Source organism: Tachysurus fulvidraco, chromosome 14 (assembly GCF_022655615.1).
Source record: "Tachysurus fulvidraco isolate hzauxx_2018 chromosome 14, HZAU_PFXX_2.0, whole genome shotgun sequence".
In the NCBI taxonomy this organism is placed as follows: domain Eukaryota; kingdom Metazoa; phylum Chordata; class Actinopteri; order Siluriformes; family Bagridae; genus Tachysurus; species Tachysurus fulvidraco.
Window position 1 is genome coordinate 8,556,118 of NC_062531.1, and position 23,045 is coordinate 8,579,162.

At 35.5% G+C, this 23,045-nt stretch overlaps 1 protein-coding gene across 3 annotated transcripts; it reads right to left on the reverse strand.

The window, feature by feature from the left end:
* Positions 1–4,559: 4,559 nt before the first annotated feature.
* LOC113655790 lies at positions 4,560–15,740 on the reverse strand. Of its 3 annotated transcripts, XM_027166546.2 has the most exons (8): positions 15,584–15,740; positions 14,310–14,645; positions 13,482–13,547; positions 13,333–13,383; positions 11,144–11,782; positions 8,509–8,844; positions 7,768–7,910; positions 4,560–7,413 (listed from the first exon to the last, which is right to left on the reverse strand). In XM_027166546.2, exons 1-5 carry the CDS (start codon positions 15,600–15,602, stop codon positions 11,772–11,774), a joined length of 483 nt encoding a protein of 160 aa, XP_027022347.2. In that variant the 5' UTR covers positions 15,603–15,740; the 3' UTR covers positions 4,560–7,413; positions 7,768–7,910; positions 8,509–8,844; positions 11,144–11,771. The 3 variants fall into 3 exon arrangements, with proteins under 3 accessions (XP_027022347.2, XP_027022346.2, XP_027022345.2); XM_027166545.2 differs by lacking the exons at positions 13,333–13,383; positions 13,482–13,547; positions 14,310–14,645; positions 15,584–15,740 and having other exon boundaries at positions 11,144–11,740; XM_027166544.2 differs by lacking the exons at positions 4,560–7,413; positions 7,768–7,910; positions 8,509–8,844; positions 11,144–11,782 and having other exon boundaries at positions 12,517–13,383.
* Positions 15,741–23,045: the final 7,305 nt, after the last annotated feature.

Below are 23,045 nucleotides of genomic sequence, written 5' to 3' on the forward strand. Positions count from 1 at the left end.
TCCAAATGTGTGTTCACATGTGTTTGCTGTCTTTAGCATCAAATCACATATCAAATAGAAATTAAACTATGCTCTTTAGTTCAGATGTGTTTTTCAATGCATGTTTGGAACAGATATGATCAGTTCAATACTGATCATTCAAAAGACACTAACGAGAACAATCTGATAAAATTTTACACTAAGAATAAGTAAAATTTACCTAGTGGATAGTACTCGTAGTCACCATCCTGGATGTAATGACCCAGAGGAGGCCACAGAGTGCAGCGGTAATGACCACAGTCTCTCTTTTGTCCAGCCTCTGGGAGCAATAAAGAGTAATCATCTTTTACTTCATAGGACTGGTTAGCAAATTTATACAGGACAGTTTCCTGTGTATGCAGGTCCTTCATTACAAGCCCAGTTAATACTTCAGACCCCACTTCCACCTGGAGAGAGAGAGAGAGAGAGAGAGAGAGAGAGAGAGAGAGAGAGAGAGAGAGAGAGAGAGAGAGAGAGATTGTGTGTGTGTGTGTGTGTGTGTGTGTGTGTGTGTGTGTGTGTGTGTGTGTGTGTGTGTGTGTGTGAGAGAGAGAGAGAGAGAGAGAGAGAGAGAGAGAGAGAGAGAGAGAGAGAGAGAGAGAGAGAGAGAGAGTAAATACTAGATCTCACTGGTCTGTCAAAGGACTGTAGATCTCACTGGTCTGTCAAAGGACACAACCAGGGGCGGATCTAGGATTTCATCTTTAGGGGGGGTTTAGCCCTCAGTGAGAATTTAAAAAAAGAAGAGTTTTATATTATATATTATATGACTACATAGTAAGCTAAATGTTATGGTATTATGTTAAATGGCAAAAGTGGACACCAAAATTTTATCCATGATGTAATGATGCCAGTCTTGAATCAAATCAGTTCATGTGTGCATTCTCTACGAACAGTGTGTCCAATGAATGAAGCCATTAATAAAAAAAAAATATTCACAAGACAATGACCAAATCAATAAATGTTAATTTTTATTTAGTATTGAATGGATTGTTTGCATTAATATTTTGTTTGTGCTATCAACTCTGATAAGAAAAGTATTGAAATTTCACTGCTTTTGGTTGCCGTCTTTGCGGCTTTCTGCCGATTTAACGTTATAGATAAACGCTGACTGACTCTGAGCTTCTCCGTTCAAATAAAGCAGACAGACGCACTTTTGAAAGACTACAACGCACGCGCGTAAAAGCAAAGTAAAAAAAAACTTTACTTCTGAAGTGCAAGCTTAAATAAACAGGAAGCGGAGAGGTTTTTTGCATATGAGCAGCTTCACCACATTTCACACGAACACAACAAAGCAAAACGAATAAAGTCTATACATGTTTCTATAGTACGTGTATTTTATACAAGCTTTTAAATGATCTCATCTAACAAAAGTCTCATCGATTCTTTATATCGCAGATCATTTATAAAAACAGGCTGTATGTCTAACCTACTTAGTTAGTGATCACTTCCTGGTAGTCAGGATGACGTTTGTTGTTGTTCTGAATGGAAACCAAACACACACACACACACACACACACACACACACACACACACACACACACACACACACACACACACACACACACACGTCGTTCATCTGCTGTTGTGTCTCTTTAATTCTAACATGTTTATTACCTTGTACCAGATGATCCTCCCGTACTGAACTTCTGATTCACGTTTTGCTTGGCATGGGATTGTAATGGACTTCTGATCGTTCCACACAGATACAGACAGTTCAAGCAGATTAGCAACTGAAAATAAATTAAAAACAAAATTTCTAAATTAACTCAAATGATAAAATCATCCAATGCTTTAAATGCATTATAACACACATTATAACTTTCATAATTGCAGTTTCTTTCCAGTCTGCAAACGTCTGCATTTTACTTCCGTTTTCGTTGTTTACCTTTTTGACCAAGTGGGAAAAGCCCTTTTCCCCCCTTTATTATACTTTAATTCACACGCAATGCACACAGACACTCACGTAATGCAAAGCTGATCCGATTCATTATTCCTGACTTTGGTGCAGTTCTGAGTTTGTTTTGCAGCCGCTCCAGAAGTTCTGCACAACTAGTTCCTGTCTGCTGCTGCACATCATCATTAGCCAACAAGCAGTTATAAGCACATCAAAATATAAGCACCACAGTATAAACCAATGTTTCTCAGATGTTATAGGTCACACTACACCGTCAGAACACTGTAAAACTACTGTTTATAACTTCTGTACTATTATACGTACATATTACATACTGTATTTTTTATACTCATCATTCTCTACACATATTGTGCCTTAAATACATCTGCACTATTTTATTTATGTGTATCCATATATATATATATATATATATATATATATATATATATATATATATATATATATATATATATATATATACCCTACTGTACATTCTGCCTAATAGCGTTTATATTTATTTACTGTACATATGTTTACATATATACCTATATATTACATGCTGTACATATGTTTACATATATACCTCTATATATATATACTATTTGCACAATTGGTTCTATCTATCTATCTATCTATCTATCTATCTATCTATCTATCTATCTATCTATCTATCTATCTATCTATCTATCTATCTATCTATCTATCTATCTATCTATGTGTCTGTCTGTCTGTCTTTCTGTCTGTGTTTAAAGCCTCGAAATAAATGAAAATTTATGATCAACGTGTTGCAAAATCAATGTGTTGCAAAAAAAGAAGAAGTTCTTTTCTTTCCTTTATTTCTTTTATTTTTTATTTAATAGTTTGGATCTGGGGAGCAGTGGGCAATGGTCAGCTTAGCTCACCTAAACTTGGGTCTTGCCCACCCAGTAAAAGTTTTTTTTTCTTTAAAGCTTCATTAAGTTCATGTGGTTAGTGATGGGGTCCGACCAACTTTGCAGTACTTTGTCCTGTAGGATTCATGCTTCTATTTGCCATGATGGAAATATGCCACTGCTTACAAGAAAGATGTCATATTTACTTTGCATAGTTTTAATAACTGGAAAGCAGCACGTGTCAGGGGGAGGTTACAAAAGCATGCATGCATCCATCTACAGTCAGGTGCAATAGCGACAGGGTAAACTATCGAACGTATGCTGGTGGATATGAAAGCTTGAAAAAAGGAACAATGTTTTTATGTCAAGAGCAACCTGAGTGAAGTTAAGTGTGTTTGTGAAAAAATTAGGGCTCTGTGGAATTTTGTAAATATTGGTTATAAGGGAAAAATGGATTAGGTGTTGGGGCCAATACCAAAAATTGCCCACCTAGAATTTGTACTAACAAAACTTAATATAATTGGCTGGAACAGGACATGGTTTGAATTCAGTTGTACTTTATCATGTTAAACAGCATTTCTTTATTTCTGGTTTAATAAGTAGCTCAATCATAGCAAAACTGAACTGCTGTTCATCCCAGGTGATTCATTCCCAGGTCATGATATTGCTATATCCTTGCACAACGATCTGATCTCCCCTTCAGCCACAGCTCGCAACCTTGGGGTAACCATGGACAATGGACCTAATCCATTTTTCCCTTATAACCAATATTTACAAAATTCCACAGAGCCCTAATTTTTTCACAAACACACTGTCAACTGTCCTTTTCCTCTCATGTTGCTAATGTGACTCGCTTATGTCGGTTTCTTCTCGACTGGTTCCACCATCTCTCAGGGTAAGAGACAAGTATACTACAAGACTCTTCTCTGCTCTGGAACCAAGGTGGTGTAATGAACTTCCCCTAGAGGTCCGGACAGCTGAGTTACTGGCTATTTTCAAGCGGCGGTTGAAGACCTACTTATTCAGGAAACACTTCAACTAACACTTTCTTCCCTAACTTTTGCATTCATAAAGAAAAAAAAACACACACAACCTTTGATACTTTTTCATTGTAACTTTGAACAATGTTTTAAACTCATGGTATCTTAAGTATGTAGCCAAGATAGCCAGCATTAATGTATCCAATGTTAGAGATTTAAGCACTTATGTAGGTCGCCCTGAATAAGGGTGTCTGCCAAATGTTGTAAATGTAAATGTAAATAAGACGTTCAATATTATTGGAAAATGGCACATGCTTTGGCTATGTTTTTCCCCCCAACAAGATTTCAAATTTCCACATATCTCTAATATATACAGTATACTGTATATAACATATATTTTCATAACAAAATTAGTATAAAGTTAATTCTAATCATGTATATGGTTATTCATTTACATATTTATACATGGTTCAGATTATCAGAGTCATTTGATAAGGGGTGAAGGAATATAATGGATGCATGAAGCATCTTTAAAATCAGAAGAATAAGGTAGACGGGGAAATATATAACATTGCTTAGACTTTATACTTAATCTGCACAAATTTTTACTTACTTGTACTTTTTTTTTTCAAATATTGAAAATATTGATGATTTTCAAATTCATGGGTATTGTTTGTGCTGCTTGTCTTAATATTCAAGTCAAATTTTATAGAGCTACTGTATGAACAATAGACCTTTTCTGGTCTGAATGTTAAAGCATAAACCAATCAAAACAAAATGTATACAAGCAAACACATTGTCACAATTTATTAAAATATATGTCGAGGTATTTGTTTTAAACAAGGGCAAGAAGTGTGGAAAAGGTACATAACATCTCAACATATATTTACAGTAGAATTCACACTACATGATTAACAGTTATCAGTAAAACAATAGATGAAATGATAATGAAAACAGAAAATGACATACTGTATGCAATCTAACTGAGGATGACTCAAATAATTTTCATCTTATTTATCATCGTCACAAATTATTTCAAGAAAATTTATGATTAACTCTTATTAAATATTTACAGATACAAGTGACTTTATGTTTTTGCTTTATAGTGAATATTTGAGATGTATGCATAATGAAAAATGTAAAAACTAATAAAAGTTATTTATATAGCTCTAGTGCCTTACAGAGCAATTTGTTGTATATTTTAATCCCACACTCAGTGTACATGAAACTGCTGTGATCCTTGCTTTCAGAATGTGTGAAAAAGAAAGGTTGTGCTAAACATTTTGTTATACTTGCTAAATGCACCACACACATACATGCATTTTTTCACACAGGAATCTAATGCAGTTACCTTATACCTTGCAGTATGTTCAACATGAAAACCACAACACTGATGCAAAATAACAAAGAATTCACACATCCTGAAATACGTGACTGCAAGGCACACGCACACATACCACACACACACACACACACACACACACACACACACACACACACAGAGAGAGTGGTGTGAAAGTGAAGTGTTGGCCCCGTCCCGATTTCTTTATTTTTTGTACATTTGTCACACTTTAATGTTTCAGACCATCAAAGAAATATAAATATTAGAAAGATAAAAAATATATATACAAAGACAATACAAGTAAACACAACATGCACTTTTTGAATGAAGGTTTTTTTATTAAGGTAAAAAAACAAAATCTGAACCGACCTACATCCGAACCTACCTACATCCGAACACTTTTTTACACATGGCCATGTGAGTTTGGATTTTGTTTTCCCTTAATACTAAAAAATGTCATTTAAAAACTGCACGTTGTGTTTACTTGTGTTGTCTTTGACTAATATTTAGATGTGTTTGATAATCTGAAACAGTAAAGTGTGACAAACATGCAAAAAAAATAAAAAAATCAGCCAACACTTTTTCACACCACTGTACTGTATATACATTCATGTGAAAAAAGTATGACACCCCATGAAATCCTGTGGGTGTTTTTAATAGTTAAACATATGGGGATTTGATCATTTCACCAATATTGGACAATTCAAGTAATATAACTAAACAAATAAAACTGAATGATCTTTTTTTTTAATGCTCTATTAAATGTAATTTAATAAAAATAATTTATTTGTACTTAAAATGGATAAAATTACCTACAAGCCTTATTTAAACCTCAGATACAGTATTTAGTTATTTAGATATTTCGATTTAGCTTTTAATTGTTGGGGTGACAGGTTTCACTTTGGTGAGATCCAAAGAGCTCTCTGAGGCCTTCAGAAAGAAGATTGTTGATGCTTATTAGTCTGGTAAAGGATATTTAAAAAAATCTCATAAGAATTTGTAATTAGCCATTCCACTGTCCAGAGAATCATTTAGAAACATCTCAAACATCACACAGCTGAAAGAATGAGTGAAACATGAAGAGGGCAAAAAGAACGCTCTCATTGTGTGTGGCTATTTTACTGTAGCACAAGTTTTTCTTTTTCATTTTTGTTGTTTGCAAGCAATTATGTCACTTTCATCTGGAAGGGCGTGTTGACATTTGCACAGTATAGAAACAGAAACGTACCTGAAAGTGACTCACAGTGTGCTGTGGCATTACATGGTGTTTGTATAAGTTGCCAGCAACTCATCAGGAACCAGCCTATAAACTGTTTTTTTATTCGAATTTAATGAAAAAGGTCGAAAACTATGTTTTTACTTATCGCTAGTCCTATCAACCTTTCACCTCTTCCCATAAATTCTATTGATATCTACCCAAAGCACCTGACAAATATTTAATAAAATATACATTACAGTAGAGGATTATTGTGGTTATTTCTATTCAGATTGCTACATTCATGCATTGCATTATGATTGTTCTTATTTGTTAAGCAACATTTCAAGACCTGTATAGCTATATTTGTAATAGCAGTATTCAAGTTATACAGGTCTTGAAACATTCCTATTAGTTAACAACTGTATCAGCTCTAAAAATAAAACTTTCTGCCTGTATGCTCAAAGAAGTACAGCCTAATACCTAAGAGGCATCAGTGAGCTCATGAAAGTGATGTGACATACAGCTAAGTATGGTGACCCATACTCTGAATTCGCTCTCTGCATTTAACCCATCCAAAGTGCGTACACACAGCAGTGAACACACACACACACACCATGAACACACACCCGGAGCAGTGGGCGGCCATTTATGCTGAGGCGCCCGGGGAGCAGTTTGCACCTCAGTTGTGGAATTGCCAGCCCGAGACTCGAACCAACAACCTTAGGGTTAGGAGTTCCCCATGTATGCAGATCAGGGCAGGTAGTGCTTTTCTGTGTGTGTGTGTGTGTGTCACACTGCCCTGTGATGCAACATAATCAGTATTATGAAAATATATGTTTGGCTAGCTTTTCCTATCTGAGAGGAAGCATGCGTTAACTTTCACCCCTTCTGGTTAGTAGTAGATAAGCCAATGTGGAAAGAAAGTAGGTGAGGAATAAGCAGAAGCACCGTGTGACCCTGTCTATCACCAGCAACAAAGTGAAAACAGAACAGGAAGCTGCCCTTTAACAAACTCAGAAGTATCGTTTGTCCCGGTCTTTGTGACAGTTGTAACTTTGTCTCCTGCTTCTGTTTCTCATCTCAGGTTTTTTCTGCTTTTTGCAAACCTAAGTGTAAAAAAAACACCTGATTAGCATGCATAGTAAAGGGTACGAGAGCACTGGGTTGCAAACTTCACTTTGTACAAACATATTTCAGCTTGGAAAAGTATATTTTATTCTTAAATTTATATAGACGTTATGAATGTTCAAATAGACATGATTACAGTATGTATGGCATGATTGTCAATCCTATGAATAAATAAATCAACAAACATTTCCAGCTTACAAATGTATTTGATTTAGTATTGATTTAAGTAGTTTAAATTCTAAATTGTTCATATTTAATACAATAATTATTGTTTTATTGGTTTGCACCTCATGTACTGTATATGAAAAAGGTTAAAAGTTCTTTGTACTCACTATGACAATGATGGTGCAGAGGATAACTTTAGAAATGCTGATTAAAGTAAAACCAAGCAGAGACCACATAATAGAAACTTCCACTACATCAAGAGTGCACTGATCTTCAGTAGAAATCCAGGTTGGCCTGACAGTTACACACTCTGAAAGTGAGATAATGCTTTAGCTGAGATGTGTATTACAAACACAGGAATTTCTTACACAGTGGCCTACAGAAATGAATTGATATCACCATGTACTTTTCTTTAAACAAATCAAATTCATTTTTTTTGCAACCTTTCTATGAACATAATGCCCTTAATAGACTAAGGGAAAAACAGAAATATATATGATATGAAAGACTCTAAATTCTTAAAGCCCTGGGGATTAGAGTTTAGAAGATAGTGTAAATCAATGCTAAACATGAGTACCACTAAAACTTTGGTGCTCGTTCTTCGATTTTCCATTTTTCCATTTCTGGCCATTGCTTATTGATGTTTGCAGTGCAAAATTTGACTAAAAGTGTATAAATAATGCAGTTCATGCAGTTAGAATGGTCAACACTTTAAAGTCATACCTTCCAGCCAATCAGAATTGAATCTTCAGACAGATCATAGTACTAATATATTGACTCATTGCCAAATCCCTGCAGAATAATATGAAGAACACTTTGAAATATAACTGCAGGTCTGGTTGTGTTTTATACCTTACACAATTAATGAGTTATAAATAAAAGTACAGTCAGTATGAACTTAAACACACCTGAAACTGTGAGTGAGACATCCGACTGCCTGTCTCTTTGGCCAACGTCTGCAGCCAAGAAACACTGGTAATATCCAGAGTCAGAGGTCTGCACATTCTGTAACACCAGTGTATCTCGAACTCCCAGAGATGCAGGAGAGGACTTATTATAAAATGTCACATCATTGAGCTTCTTTTTAATGATGGCAGTGTCGTTCCTGTACCACACCATATAGCGATAAGTGCCACCCTGCTCACTGACACTGCACGGCAAACTTATGTCTTCATTGCATTTTGCCAGGATGGAGTGTTGACTCAGAACACTACAGCAATGCAGAACAAGCACCAAAGTCCAGGCTGGAGAGAAAAACAAATCTTTAAACTGTTATAACCCAGAAAAGATGATTAAAACAGTCTTTTATTTATCAAGGCATTTTTTCAGCTATGATATTTATGAACAATATGACTCATGAGTATGAAGAACATTCTGCCACAGTCATGAGTTTTGATTAAGATATAACACTGTCTCAAAATTATCAGATGTGACGTGTACAGTAGGAGTGTTAAGTGTTAGATATGAAGTTTGGGAACAATATTACACCTGCCTAAAGCATAACTGATATTTATCCATCCATCCATAGGGTCACCGGAAGCATGGAGTCTATCCCAGGGGATTAGGCACAAGGCAGTGAACACCATGGACAGATTACCGTTTCACACACACCCACTTACATACACATTCACACACGGTGGTCAATTTAGAATTGAATATAACGCATGTCTTTGAAACCAGGGAAGATAATTGGAGTACCTGACATACCCAGAAGCACAAGGAAAACATGCAAACTCTGCACATGAAGGGCAAAAGTGGCACTAAAATCCCCAACCCTAGAAGTGCAAGGCAAAATTGTACATGATGGTGATGGAATCTAATTATAATATGAGCGTTCCTTTTTTGTATATATTTCAAGTTTTACCCCATTTTATTTAAAATGTCTTTATGGTATAGTCCTTTTCTTTTGCTTTTAACAGCAATTAACTAACTTATTGATTTTATGTATAGCATAGTTTCAGAAGGAAGGATTTATATCCCTTAGTAAATATGGGCATGACCGCAGCAAGAAGCTCTAAGAGCCTTGCTCCTGGTCTCGGCAGTGGTAGGTTACGAATGATGAGGCTTGAATCCCCGACCTCCAGATCAGCAACCATGAGCCTTAACCAGTGAGTCATATTCTAATTACCTTGAATCCTAAGAACATGCTATTAATTATGTAAGTGCTTCATAACAGATTAGATATATTTTGGATTGCATATACAATAGCAAGTATGAAGTGAATCACTTCTGTTCCAAAGTGAAACTAAAGATTTTAATCAAGACACAATTCTAAGCACTGGAAGAAGCCTCTAAAACTAAAACACAAAAAATGTTACCAAGCACTGTCCTAACAATGCTGTTCTATACAGTACACTGAGAGTCATGACTCACATTCTACAGAGGCATCAGAACCCGCAACCAGTTTCAGATCTATTCGAGTATTCGAGTGTAGCCACAGCACAGCACACTGCACCTCTATAGTGTATCGTTGCAGTGTTATCCTCCTGACACTAAGAGCAAGTCATTTTTATGCATTATTCATTTACGTGTAACATTTATTGGATGTAAACTTCAAACCAAGAAAACCAGAGGAAATGTAAAAAAATGCTGTGTGAATGTTTTCTCTTCACTTATATTAAATGAATATCGATATAATAACCGTGTATATAATCATATATAATATATAATATCACTTTGCAGGAATTAGGTGGCAATAAAATTACTGCATAATTTCAGAGGCAAAACATTAAGAAAGCCCTTAGTGCTGTATAATAAATACCCACTCCATCTGTTTATTTCACATGTTCTATGCCACCACTGTATGACCTAGAGCAGTGGTGGTGCAATGGTTAGGGTTCTTGTTTACTGATTCAGTCCCAGAACAGTAACAGAAACAGACAGAACAGTAAAAGAAACAGACTGCTTCCTTTAAATACATCTCCAGATCAACAAAACCATTCAGAGATAAACTGCCTCAACTGTTAATCATCAATAAAAGTTAAAAAGACCTACTCATTTAATGGAATCAATAATGAATAAAGAATAGTTACTTTTGACCCTGTTACGTTATCTTTTACATTTTAGTATTTAATTATTTTTCCTTCACTCTAACTAGGAAAGCAGTTACTGAAGATGATGATGAAGAATGTCAAAATAAAGTGTCTGAATATTTCTAGTCATATAATTTTACGTCTGTAACTTTTAGTCACATCCTTCTCTGATTTGAGTAGATTCTTTTTAGCTTTCTTTTATTTGTGCATGGTTTTTTGATGGAAATGGAATAAAGTTTATGTGTACATGAAAACAGGTTTGTGTCATAGTAAGAAAGTTGTCAGAAGTGATGTGTTCTAAGCACCGGGACAAGACTCTAAAACTAAAACACAAAAAATAAGTTACCAAGCACCAAGTGCCTTCCTTGTTGCTAGATACAATTAAACGTATTCTTAAACACAACTTGTTCATTAATTGATTGTTTGACTTATTAAATCAATAGCAAAAGCAATAATATAAAATATGTGTAAATAATGTTATAAGCAATCAAATAAATGCTTTTAAACTTACCCCATATCCCTTCAGGCATCCTGAGCTGTTTTCATCAGCCTGAAGAACTGAAAAAGTTTCCATCTAATAACAAAACTGAGAATAACTTTATTTATTTCTCATTTGTTGCATGCAGCTCTGAGGAGTCTCTCTGTGTCTCTGTGCGTTTGTTTGTGTGTGAGCGCGCGGCTGCCTCCTTCATCTGGCCAGAAGAATTTGACACACACCTTCGCCCATGGACACGCGCATGCACCCGCACACGCGCGCATACGCACCCACAAGCACACACAACTTCACCCACACTGTCTCTCTTTCTCTGTGTGTGTGTCTCTCACACACACACAGTCACAAATCAAAACAACCTTATCTATTTTCCCTTTGTTCCCTCTCATCCAGTTCTTTTATTTCACCCTTAGGAGTTCTTGACTTCAAGGGCAGCTGTCCGTCTCCCAAGGCCACCCCTCCCTTTTCAGGCCACGGATTCACTATACACAGACTTTTGAATATAACAGGCGTCTGCTTACCTTAATATTATGGCCGGCCTCTGTAACCCTTCTGAGAGTGGTCCTGGTTCCGGACGCAGATCACGCTAGCCCCTATGAAGTCCCATCTGGGGTGCCATTAAATATGTAGATCAATGGTTGATCTATCACAATGCCACTGCAAGTGACACAATCATGGGTGTAAATTTCATTTAACAGTAGGGGGGGACAATAAATATAAAATTTGTCATGAGCAATTTTTGAAGGGGGACATAAATAATACAGTCTAATTGTACTTATAAAGACATGTCCCCACAATGAAAAAGTTTGTTTTTATCATTATTATTGTCGCATGGAGACTGCGTCATTATGGTTATTTTCAAAGTTTTTCTCAGCTTCAATGAAAAAGCAGATTTTTCTTCAAAACTATTTATTGCATTGTTGTTTTCAGTTAAGCCATCAACATACAATAAAATATAAACATGACTGTTACTGTGAAAAATATATATAAAATAATTAATGTTTTGTAACAAAATCATTATTAAATAATCAATTTACAGTAATGTATAAAAACAACAAAACGGCTTTGGCGTGTTAGTTACACTGATTCAACAAGCTATTGTAAACAAGCTAACGTGACCTAGATAAGTAATATTTTAATCACTAATATAGCAGATTCAGTAAGGTAATCGGTAATCAGCATTTTTGCCACAACTAATTTATGAATGAGTCTGCGTCACCTACATTAAAGAGTATCGCTTTATTTAAGGTGAATAAAATCCCCTACTTAATGGAGTTTAACATTAATCGGGCCGCAGCCACACACCTGACTCGTGTGTGCAGAGTAGATGAGATGTACTGGGAAAGCAGGCAGTGGGTCAAACCACTGTGAGGAGGGGGGGGGGGACTCAACTATTTACTGGGGGGACGGGGGGGACATTCCTCGGATGGGGGGGGCAACCCTCGGATGGGGGGGGACCCCCTAGGTATTTACGCCCATGGTCATAATCAAAGCACTCCTTAAATGGGCCCCAGCTTAAGAAATACACACTTTCGGTAACTAAATGCACACTTGGCACAATGAGGAAGAAAAAATAAAATTAAGAACTGAAAGCTAAAGGGATTCATTTGTTCTTACTTTTTGAAAATGTCATTCCAACAACATAGTGCTTTGGTTTGGAGCTCAACATATCAATAGATTTCAATTATTTATTCATATTTGTGTTATGTTTTGCAAGCAATTCATACAAAAAAAAAAAAAAAACAGCGACACTCTGAAGACACTTTTCATCAAAGAATATTTGATATCATTAAGACACATAATCAATATCTGGATCCATTCCTGGTTATATAATTTTTTTGTAACTGTTCATCATGCAGATGCTGCATTTGTAGCAATGTGTTTTGTCATTTGTTTTTGCTTATTGTAAATTTTGCTGAGCACAGATTCACATGGAAATTCTTTGTGGTAACACACCAGAATGTCTCTGAGTTTCTTCTCTGCTTTGTTTCCAATGCATCTCTGAACAACACTTTTTTAATCATCAGTATCGAACTTGTTACATATATCCTTACAGACATTTCAAACTGATACAGGTACATTTACATTGGTGTATGTCTTTCTCTGTTTGCATAAACATACAACAGCTGTTACACTTAGAACAGCCAGAACCACAACTGCGCCTATGAAAAAGCATTGAAGATGATCAGACTGGACCTTATGTGTACCTTGTAAAAGAGATGGAATTTCTGTCATTTCAACAGCATTTATCTTGCAATCTGCAAAGAAATGCCAAGAAATTTAGTGCATGAAAAATATTCATCATTATGCATATATTAGAATGTGTAACTCAAAACAGTGTGATATAGAACAGTACGTTGTGGGAGGTCGCAGTCGCTCTCCAGATTGCGATGACCAATAGTCGGGCTGACCGTTGCACACCCTGGAAGTGAGATAATGATTTAGCTGAGATGTGTATTACAAACACAGGAATTTCTTACACAGTGGCCTACAGAAATGAGTTGTTATCATCATGTACTTGATATTTTAATATATTTTTTTTTACTATTTCAAACTTTCTATGAGCATAATGTCCTTAATAGACTAGGGCAAAATCAGAAATACTTATGGAAAACTTTAAATTCTTAAAGCCCTAAGAATTAGGGTTTAGAAGATTCACCATTGGGGAGTGTGGCATGCCAAAGAAACTAAACATGAACACCACTAAAACTGTTTTTTCCATTTCTGGCCATTGCTTATTGACATTTGCAGTGCAAAATTTGACTGAAAGTGTAAAAAATAATGTCTAATTCTCATCAATTATTTTATATATGGGTCTTTAGATCTAGAATAGAAGTTAAATGGCTCACAATAGAATTAGGAAATGTTTACTATAGCTGCATTATTCTGTATGCAACTATGACTGTACTGTATGTTACAGTAATTGTTTGTTAGGCAATTCAGTTAGAATGGTCAATAGTAGAACTACCTGGCCTTCAACACTTTAAACTCATAACTTACAGCCAATCAGAAATGAATCTACAGACAGATCATAGTATTAATACAGTATATTGACTCATTGCCAATCCCTGCTGAATAATATGAAGAACATTTTGAAATATAACTGCAGGTCTGGTTGTGTTTTATACCTTACACAATTCATGAGTTATAAATAAAAGTACAGTCAGTATGAACTTACACACACCTGAAACTGTGAGTGAGACATCCGACTGCCTGTCTCTTTGGCCAACGTCTGCAGCCAAGAAACACTGGTAATATCCAGAGTCAGAGGTCTGCACATTCTGTAACACCAGTGTATCTCGAACTCCCAGAGATGCAGGAGAGGACTTATTATAAAATGTCACATCATTGAGCTTCTTTTTAATGATGGCAGTGTCGTTCCTGTACCACACCATATAGCGATAAGTGCCACCCTGCTCACTGACACTGCACGGCAAACTTATGTCTTCATTGCATTTTGCCAGGATGGAGTGTTGGCTCAGAACACTACAGCAATGCAGAACAAGCACCAAAGTCCAGGCTGGAGAGAAAAACAAATCTTTAAACTGTTATAACCCAGAAAAGATGATTAAAACAGTCTTTTATTTATCAAGGCATTTTTTCAGCTATGATATTTATGAACAATATGACTCATGAGTATGAAGAACATTCTGCCACAATTATGTGTTTTGATTAAGATGTAACACTGTCACAAAATGATCAGATGTGGACTGTACTACCTAGGGCAGTAGTGGTACAATGGTTAGGGTTCTTGTTTACTGATTCAGTCCCAGAACAGTAACAGAAACAGAGTACAGTAAAAGAAACAGACTGCTTCCTTTAAATAAACCTCCAGATACATCTACATGTCCAGATCAACCGTTCAGAGGTAAACTGCCTCAAGTTAAAAAGACCTACTTATTTAATGGAATCAATAATGAATAAAGAATAGTTACTTTTGACCCTGTTACGTTATCTTTTACATTTTAGTATTTAATTATTTTTCCTTCACTCTAACTAGGAAAGCAGTTACTGAAGATGATGGTGAAGAATGTCAAAATAAAGTGTCTGAATATTTCTAGTCATATAATTTTATGTCTGTAACTTTTAGTCACATCCTTCTCTGATTTGAGTAGATTCTTTTTAGCTTTCTTTTATTTGTGCATGGTTTTTTGATGGAAATGGAATAAAGTTTATGTGTACATGAAAACAGGTTTGTGTCATAGTAAGAAAGTTGTCAGAAGTGATGTGTGATTAGTTCAGACTAAGTTGTTTCTTGTGTATGTTTTTTATTGTTTGACCCTCAGCCTTCCTTGTTGCTAGATACGATTAAATGTATTCTTAAACACAACTTGTTCATTAATTGATTGTTTGACTTATTAAATCAATAGCAAAAGCAATAATATAAAATATGTGTAAATAATGTAATAAGCAATCAAATGAATGCTTTTAAATGATTTAGGACATCTAATAACTTACCCCATATCCCTTCAGGCATCCTGAGCTGTTTTCATCAGCCTGAAGAACTGAAAAACTTTCCAACTAATGACAAAACTGAGAATAACTGTATTTATTCCTCATTTGTTGCATGCAGCTGCAGAAGCGTTTATCTTTCACTTTAAGTCCACTAGAAATGCTTAGAACCAAGTTTCAGTAACTAAATTCACACTTGGCACAATAAGGAAGAAAAAATAAAATTACGAACTGAAAGCTAAAGGGATTCATTTGTTCTTCCTTTTGAAAATAAGTCATTCCAACGGCTTAGTGCTTTGGTTTGGAGCACAACATGTAAATAGATTTCAATTATTTATTCACATTTGTGTTACATTTTGCAAGCAATCCATACACACTTTTCATCACAAAATGGATTATGTGTCAATGATATCTTAACTGTTCTTCTTAACTGTTCATCATGCAGATGCTGCATTTGTAACAATGTGTTTTCTTTGTTTGTTTGTTTGTTTGTTTGCTGTCTTTGTTTTGCCTGAATTTAAATGTCACGGGATAATTAAATGGTATGTTGATGATATGAGCCAACAAAGATTCAGGCTTCCTTATGTTCTGATTTTTATTTTACATTATAAATCCTAAGAACAAATATTATCCTGCTTTTTGTTTCAGAAATAATTGAGTTTTGTCATTTGTTTTTGCTTAGTGAAAATTTTGCTGAGCACAGTTTCACATGGAAATTCTTTGTGATAACACATCAGAATGTTTCTGAGTTTCTTCTCTGCTTTGTTTCCAGTGAATTTCTGAACAACACTTTTGACCTGACTATGCATGTTTTGTCAGACATTACATGAATGCTCTCTACCTTTACCAGTAATGTTCAGTCTGCTTGGTATTTAAGCTTGTAGGCATAAAGCTGTGGAAAAAAAATCCCTTTTCATAATACATAATGTAACTATAAAAAAAAAATGCTGAGTAGAGATTCCATCCTAAATGACACATTCAGAGCTGTTTTTCATAAGACAAAATCCAGTGCAAAAGCAATGGCATATCAATTATTCACAAATCACTTGAAATTTCCAAATATTTCTTTGTTAAACCTACATTCCTTTTGCTCTTTGCACATGGAGTCTCACATTTCAGTCAATTGCTGTTTTGCAAAATACTTTACATTACCTCATGTAACTGCTGCTATAATACTAATCTGTTCATTCCAGTATTTTGTGTATTGTCTTATGTCTTTTGTGTAATTTTTGTATTTTTTTTTGTTTGCACTGTCTTTTGTCCTGCACTGTCTTTTTTGTGTTTTGTCCTGCACTGTTTACACCAGGTTGCACAGATGCACTTTATGTGACTAGGACTAATTTACTAAATCCTTAGCTCTGTCTTTGTTCTATGTAGCACCATGGTCCTGGAGAAACATTGTCTCATTTCACTGTGTACAGCAGCAGCTATATATGGTTGAAATGACAATAAAAGCTTCGTGACTCTTGACTTGACTAAACAATAGGCATTATGTGTGGTAAAATATGTAGATGAACCCCTGCCAATGACTGGTCAACACACAATTTTATACTTATTTTCATTAGCATTATTTATTTATTTTTTTATATTTATTGTTAATATTGCCTACAAAGCAAGACAAAAGATTTTTACTATTGAATATTTTGAGATCATCAGTATCACACTTGTTACATATATCCTTACAGACATTTCAAACTGATACAGGTAAATTTACACTTCTGTATGTTTTTCTCTGTTTGCATAAACATACAACAGCTGTTACACTTAGAACAGCCAGAACCACAATTGTGGCTATTAAAGAGCATTGAAGATGATCAGACTGGACCTCCTGTGTACCTTGTAAAAGAGATGAAATTTCTGTCTTTTCAACACTATTTTTCTTGCAACCTGCAAAGAAATATAACAAGAAATTTAATGCATGAATAATATTCATCATTATGCACATATTTCAAGAGTGTGTAATTCAAAACAGTTTGGTATAGATCAGTACTTTGTGGGAGGTCGTAGTCACTCTCCAGAATGCGATGTCCAATAGTAGGCCACACAGAGCAGCGATACATCTCACACTCCAACTGGCTGTGCTCAGGAACGTGCAGCAGTGACAGATCATTTCCGATTTGGTACGAGTGATTTGCAAACTTGTAAAGCTCTGTTGTGTTAGTGCGGAAGTTTTTCCTTACAAGACCTACCAATGAGCCTGACCCGACTGACACCTGGAAACAAAAAAGAAAAACAACAGATTCAGTGAATGATGTTTAATGTACTAATGCTCTTGTTTAATGAGTGTATTTATTTATTATTATTTATTTATTATTATTTATGAGTTATTTAATGATTGTAGAAATTATGAATCCTACCTTATACCAGGTTATTTTTTGATACTCAACACCCTCTTCCAGGTTTACTATACACGGGATTTGCAATGACAATGACACATCCGACATTAGAAAGACGAGAAACAGTACTGTAAATGAAGGAGAAAATACACAAAGTTTCAAAACATGAAACCTGAAACAGTGTTACATGGACGGTTGCCATAGGAAGCTGTTGGGAAAATTGTGTGGCAACTCTTAATTTTGTCATATACAGTGAGATGCAAAAGACACTTCTGGTCACAGTAAATGTCTGTTACGGTGAAGAGTTAAGTGAGTAGAAGATGAACTGATCTCCAAAAGGCATAAAGCTGAAGACAAACAACATTTCAACATTTTAAGCAAGATTAGTGAATTATTTTTCTCAGACTCCTCAAACATGAACATCTAACAAGGCTGATGCATTTTGGAAATGGGTCTTGTGGAGTGATGAAGTGTGAAGCACTGGGGAGGATTGATCATGCTTTTGGTTTGGGTTGTAGCCAGCACAATGGAGCATTTCACTGGCAGAGGGAAAAACAGACTTAAAAAGGTTTAATGTCATTGTTCTGAAAACTACAGGAACTGAAATATCCCCCTTTTCCATATAAAGTATGTTAAGCTGAAGTATAATTATAGCATGTTATCATTGTGCATAAGCAAGTCTGCTTACCCCAAGTGAAAAGGGAGAAATTTAGCATTTAACGCTTCATTGAAAGTTAATATAATCTACTTGTGGAGAAAAACATCACTGCGATTTAAATAATTATTTGCTGATTATTAGATTTAGAGCTACTGTAGTAAGGTTTTAGACAACTTTAACAAACTAGAATATAATCCAAAAGAATATATACGGCGACATCAAAAGTATATTCTTATTGGTTTTTATCCCCCATGAATGAGAGAGAGAGAGAGAGAGAGAGAGAGAGAGAGAGAGAGAGAGAGAGAGAGAGAGAGAGAGAGAGAGAGAATCTAACTAGGCTTGGTGTAATGAAGTCTCTATTGTTATATAGTTTGTACAGTAGGCGAAAAGTTTAACTGACACAGTGAAGCAGTTTCTAATCTACTTTCCAACAAAACACAGTTTAATGAATCTTTTACTTACTTAAATATTGACGCATGTTTGTTTTCAGCTTTTTTTTTCTCTTCACCTCCTGGAAAAACCCGTCAAAGATTCATAGCTGAAAGCGAAACTAGTTTGTGACTAACAGAAACTCAATGCTGAACATGAGCACTATTCAAAACCGAATGGTGATTGGGTGAAGGCAAATTCTCTAAATAAATGCGTTTTTATTACAGGACATTGCAATAAAAGCGGTGATAAGCGTGTGCTTTTCTATTTAAAGTAGTTTTGTAATTTTGGCGACTTTAGCAACACAGCATAGAGCTAGAGAGCAGTCTCGGGTGACCAGTGTCTGCTGAAGCTGCTAGGAAAACTAGGAGCTTGAGCAGACACTGGTCACCCGAGACTGCTCTCTAGCTCACAACACAGCACATTACTGTATATGGTGTCTGGTGAAGTCAGGGCTTTGCTCGAGCTAGTCTTATTTCTCAAGAACTAATTACTAAAATTAGCATTTTCTAGTGTGTCAAATGACTCATCACCATTGTTGGTTGTCCACCCTTCAATGCTATTCCTGTTTTCTGTTGGTGTGATATATATATATATATATATATATATATATATATATATATATATATATATATATATATATATATATAAATCAAACGACTATATATAATAATATTTATATAATATAATATTTGCACTTGTCAGAACAATTCACAGAGAAAGCTAAAATTTGAAAGCTTTAATTACCCTATATATATATATATATATATATATATATATATATATATATATATATATATATATATATATATATATATATATATATATATATATATATAGGGTAATTAAAGCTTTCAAATTTTAGCTTTCTCTGTGAATTGTTCAACTTTTGCAAATTCGGTCAGTCGTTTGATTTATATAAACAGTAAGGAAATTAACTTTATACGATTTTATTTAGATCATGATATACGCTGAATTCTCTTTTACTTGTGTTGACATGTATATATAGTAATGCATAACCCAACCACTAGATGGTGGTGTTGTACTGTGTTTCTGTTGACTGTTTGTAATATTTATATTGACACAACTAATTAAAGCACATCACAAAATGCAGTGCCTGAACTTCATCACGCGTCATCTGAACTACAGTTTTACATCGTGTGGTATGTTAAATGAGACCAAAGTCAAACCTTTTGGTCATGTATATATATCCTCAGTATATGTGACAACAAAAGGGAACAGTACAGGAAGAAAAAGCACCTGATATCCTCAATGTGCCACATGGAGATGAATCTGATGCTTTGAAACAGATTTATGTTCTATGGTTCAGACCTCCTGTGAAAATTGATAGCATCATGAATTCTCTTAAGTACCAGGATATTTCAGCCCAACCCTGGCTGTTTATAGATACTTCTTAAATCAAAACAGAACTGGTTGCACGAACACAAATCAACGTTTTACAAATCAATAATTCCCATGTTCTTCCTTTCTAAATGTCAATACAGACATACAACACAACATATCCAAAAATTTTCAATGAGATACTTGATTTGTTACGAGGAATGCTTTTAAGTTTCATGTTTTCTCTGTTTTCAAATCATAGTCAAATGTATTCGCAGGTGCATTCTGTCTGCAGACGTGTCCATACATCTGCATTCTTCATTCTTACTCAATATCTCTTACCCCTGACCTTCTATCTCATTTCTAACCCCCCTTTACTCTCTGAAGTTCTTGGTTTCCTCTGAGGCCCATTTGTAGGTCACAAATGGTTGAAGCACACAGCCATAAACCTGTGTTTCCTCCGCAGTAAATTACACCGGTTTTGGAGCCTCTGCTAGCGGAACTCTCTCCTCTCCTCTGCCGAAGGAGAAATTCCCTCCTGTGTGTTTAACCTACTGCAAGACATCCTCACTTCCATCCTGTTGTTGCTCATTTAGGGGAACCCCTGCTCCCCCAATCTCCATTTCTCCCTAGATTGCTCATGCTGGGACTGGATGTTTTGCACTTGTCAGTCTTGTCAACAGAGAATTGGGGGATAAGAGTTATTAATAGGAGGCTGAGCAAATGGAAAGAGGAAGACAGAGAGCACCAAGATCACACCATCTGGATTAAACAATGCATGAGCTACTTCAGGATGGAGCGACACAATGGAGGAGAAGGGGATAGACAGAGAGGATAGAAAGGGTGATAGACTGAGAGGATTGAAAGGAGGAGAAGAGATCAAGAGAGAGAGATATTTAATAAATACTCCATAATTTCTGTTTTAGACTATTTGCACATTTAAGACATTAAAGAATAAAAAAAAATCAATACTCACTAATGACACACTCTTTACCATTCCATTATTTATATATTTACAGCATAAACAATATTAGTTGGTTGCTGTTATAGTACATTTTCTAATAATAATGCATAAATAAAATTTTAAATCCAGATATGCAATGGTACCCTCATTTTATATATAAATACATGTATTTTTAACCACTGATCATAAAAATGAAAATGGTCAATAAGATACAAGATTTGTGCATGTAATCTGAAATCTGTTACCATCTGGGAACGCAGTTAATGCATTATATGGGTAGGGTTTGCTTCAGGGCCCTAGTTCTAACCTGAGCTCAGGTTTCTGTCTGTCTGAATTTCATGTGTTCAGCCTGGATCTCTGTGTTTTTTTCTCATGTTTCTTCCCACCTCCCCAAAACATGTAAGCAGACTGGATATTCAAAATTATCTTTAGGTGTAAATGTGTGTATTGTGCCCTGTGAAAGTTCATTACCATCTTGCACCCTGTGGACATAGTACCATGATCCAGAGTATGATAAAGTTACTGGAAATGAACAAACGAATGACTAAATGAATGAATAATTGAATGAATAAGTGAATGAAGTAATGATGCACTCCTGTGTCATGGTAACTGGTGTTTATTTCACTAAGCTTGAAATTGATACCAAACTCATTCCCAGGTGCTGTTGATGATCCACTCATTTGCTGCTAATGAGTGAGAGATACAGATCTCAGAATGTACAACACATCAAACTTTCCACAATAAAAGGTTAAGTCTGTATTTGCTGATGCCTCAGAATCCTGTTCTTGGCTGAAACTGATTCTGCCGTCGTCTTTCCATCAGTTCAAAACAGTCAATGTAAACCTTTCTGTGTACTGTAAATTATTAAGTTTGAAAATCCTACAAGATTAGCAGGTTATGAAGTTGGTAGCATGGCAGCTGGTAGTTGGCTGGCAGCAGCAACTATACCACATTATATGTTTTACCATTCAAATGTTTAATGCAAATATTTAGTGCAGTAATTTTATTAATGGTACTGCTGTCACATGATCAGGTGATTAGATAATTCTGAGATTTTTGCCAGTGTCCAAGTGCATTCCTTCTCTCTCTCTCTCTCTCTCTCTCTCTCTCTCTCTCTCTCTCTCTCTCTCTCTCTCTCTCTCTCTCTCTCTCTCTCTCTCTCTCTTTCTATCACTACAGTATTGTTTATATATTATATTGTTGTTATTATATAAACAATTATTCTTGTAACTGGTAGATGTTTAGTTGATTAGTCAGAAAGCCCTATAATTCCCTTCATGTTCCAGTTCCATTAACTCAGCTTTAGAGTTTAGCACTATCCACTAAAAAATAGGGTTGGGGGTCTTTTTTAATGTTTGTAACTGCTCTAAAAATGCTGATACATATCATGTGTCATTAAAATTTATTCAATTATAATGATTAAATATTACTGACCTTATCACTCACTCTAAGGGTATGGCTATTAATTTACATGCTTAGGTGCAAGTACTGTATGTGAGTAAAAGAGGTTTGTAGTGGTGTGAAAGTTTGCAAAGACGTGTGTGTGTCCTGCATTAGGTCCCCAAGGTTGTTAGTAGACTCAGCTGTGTGTGTGTGTGTGGGTCTATGTTTCTGTCAGTGAGCTTGTTCAGAGTGCACTCTCTGGCCTTGATTGAGGATATCCTCTGGATGATCGTTCCCGCTACAAACACACACACACAAACACGCACAAGCACACGCACACACACACACACACACACA

What these genes read in the sequence shown, in the direction of transcription:
- LOC113655790 (XM_027166544.2), bottom strand. An exon ending in TGTCTCACTCACAGTTTCAG is followed by an intron (nt 13,548 to 14,309) that starts GTGTGTGTAAGT and finishes TCTCACTTCCAG; the next exon opens with GGTGTGCAACGGTCAGCCCG. An exon ending in CGACTGCGACCTCCCACAAC is followed by an intron (nt 13,384 to 13,481) that starts GTACTGTTCTAT and finishes ATTTCTTTGCAG; the next exon opens with ATTGCAAGATAAATGCTGTT.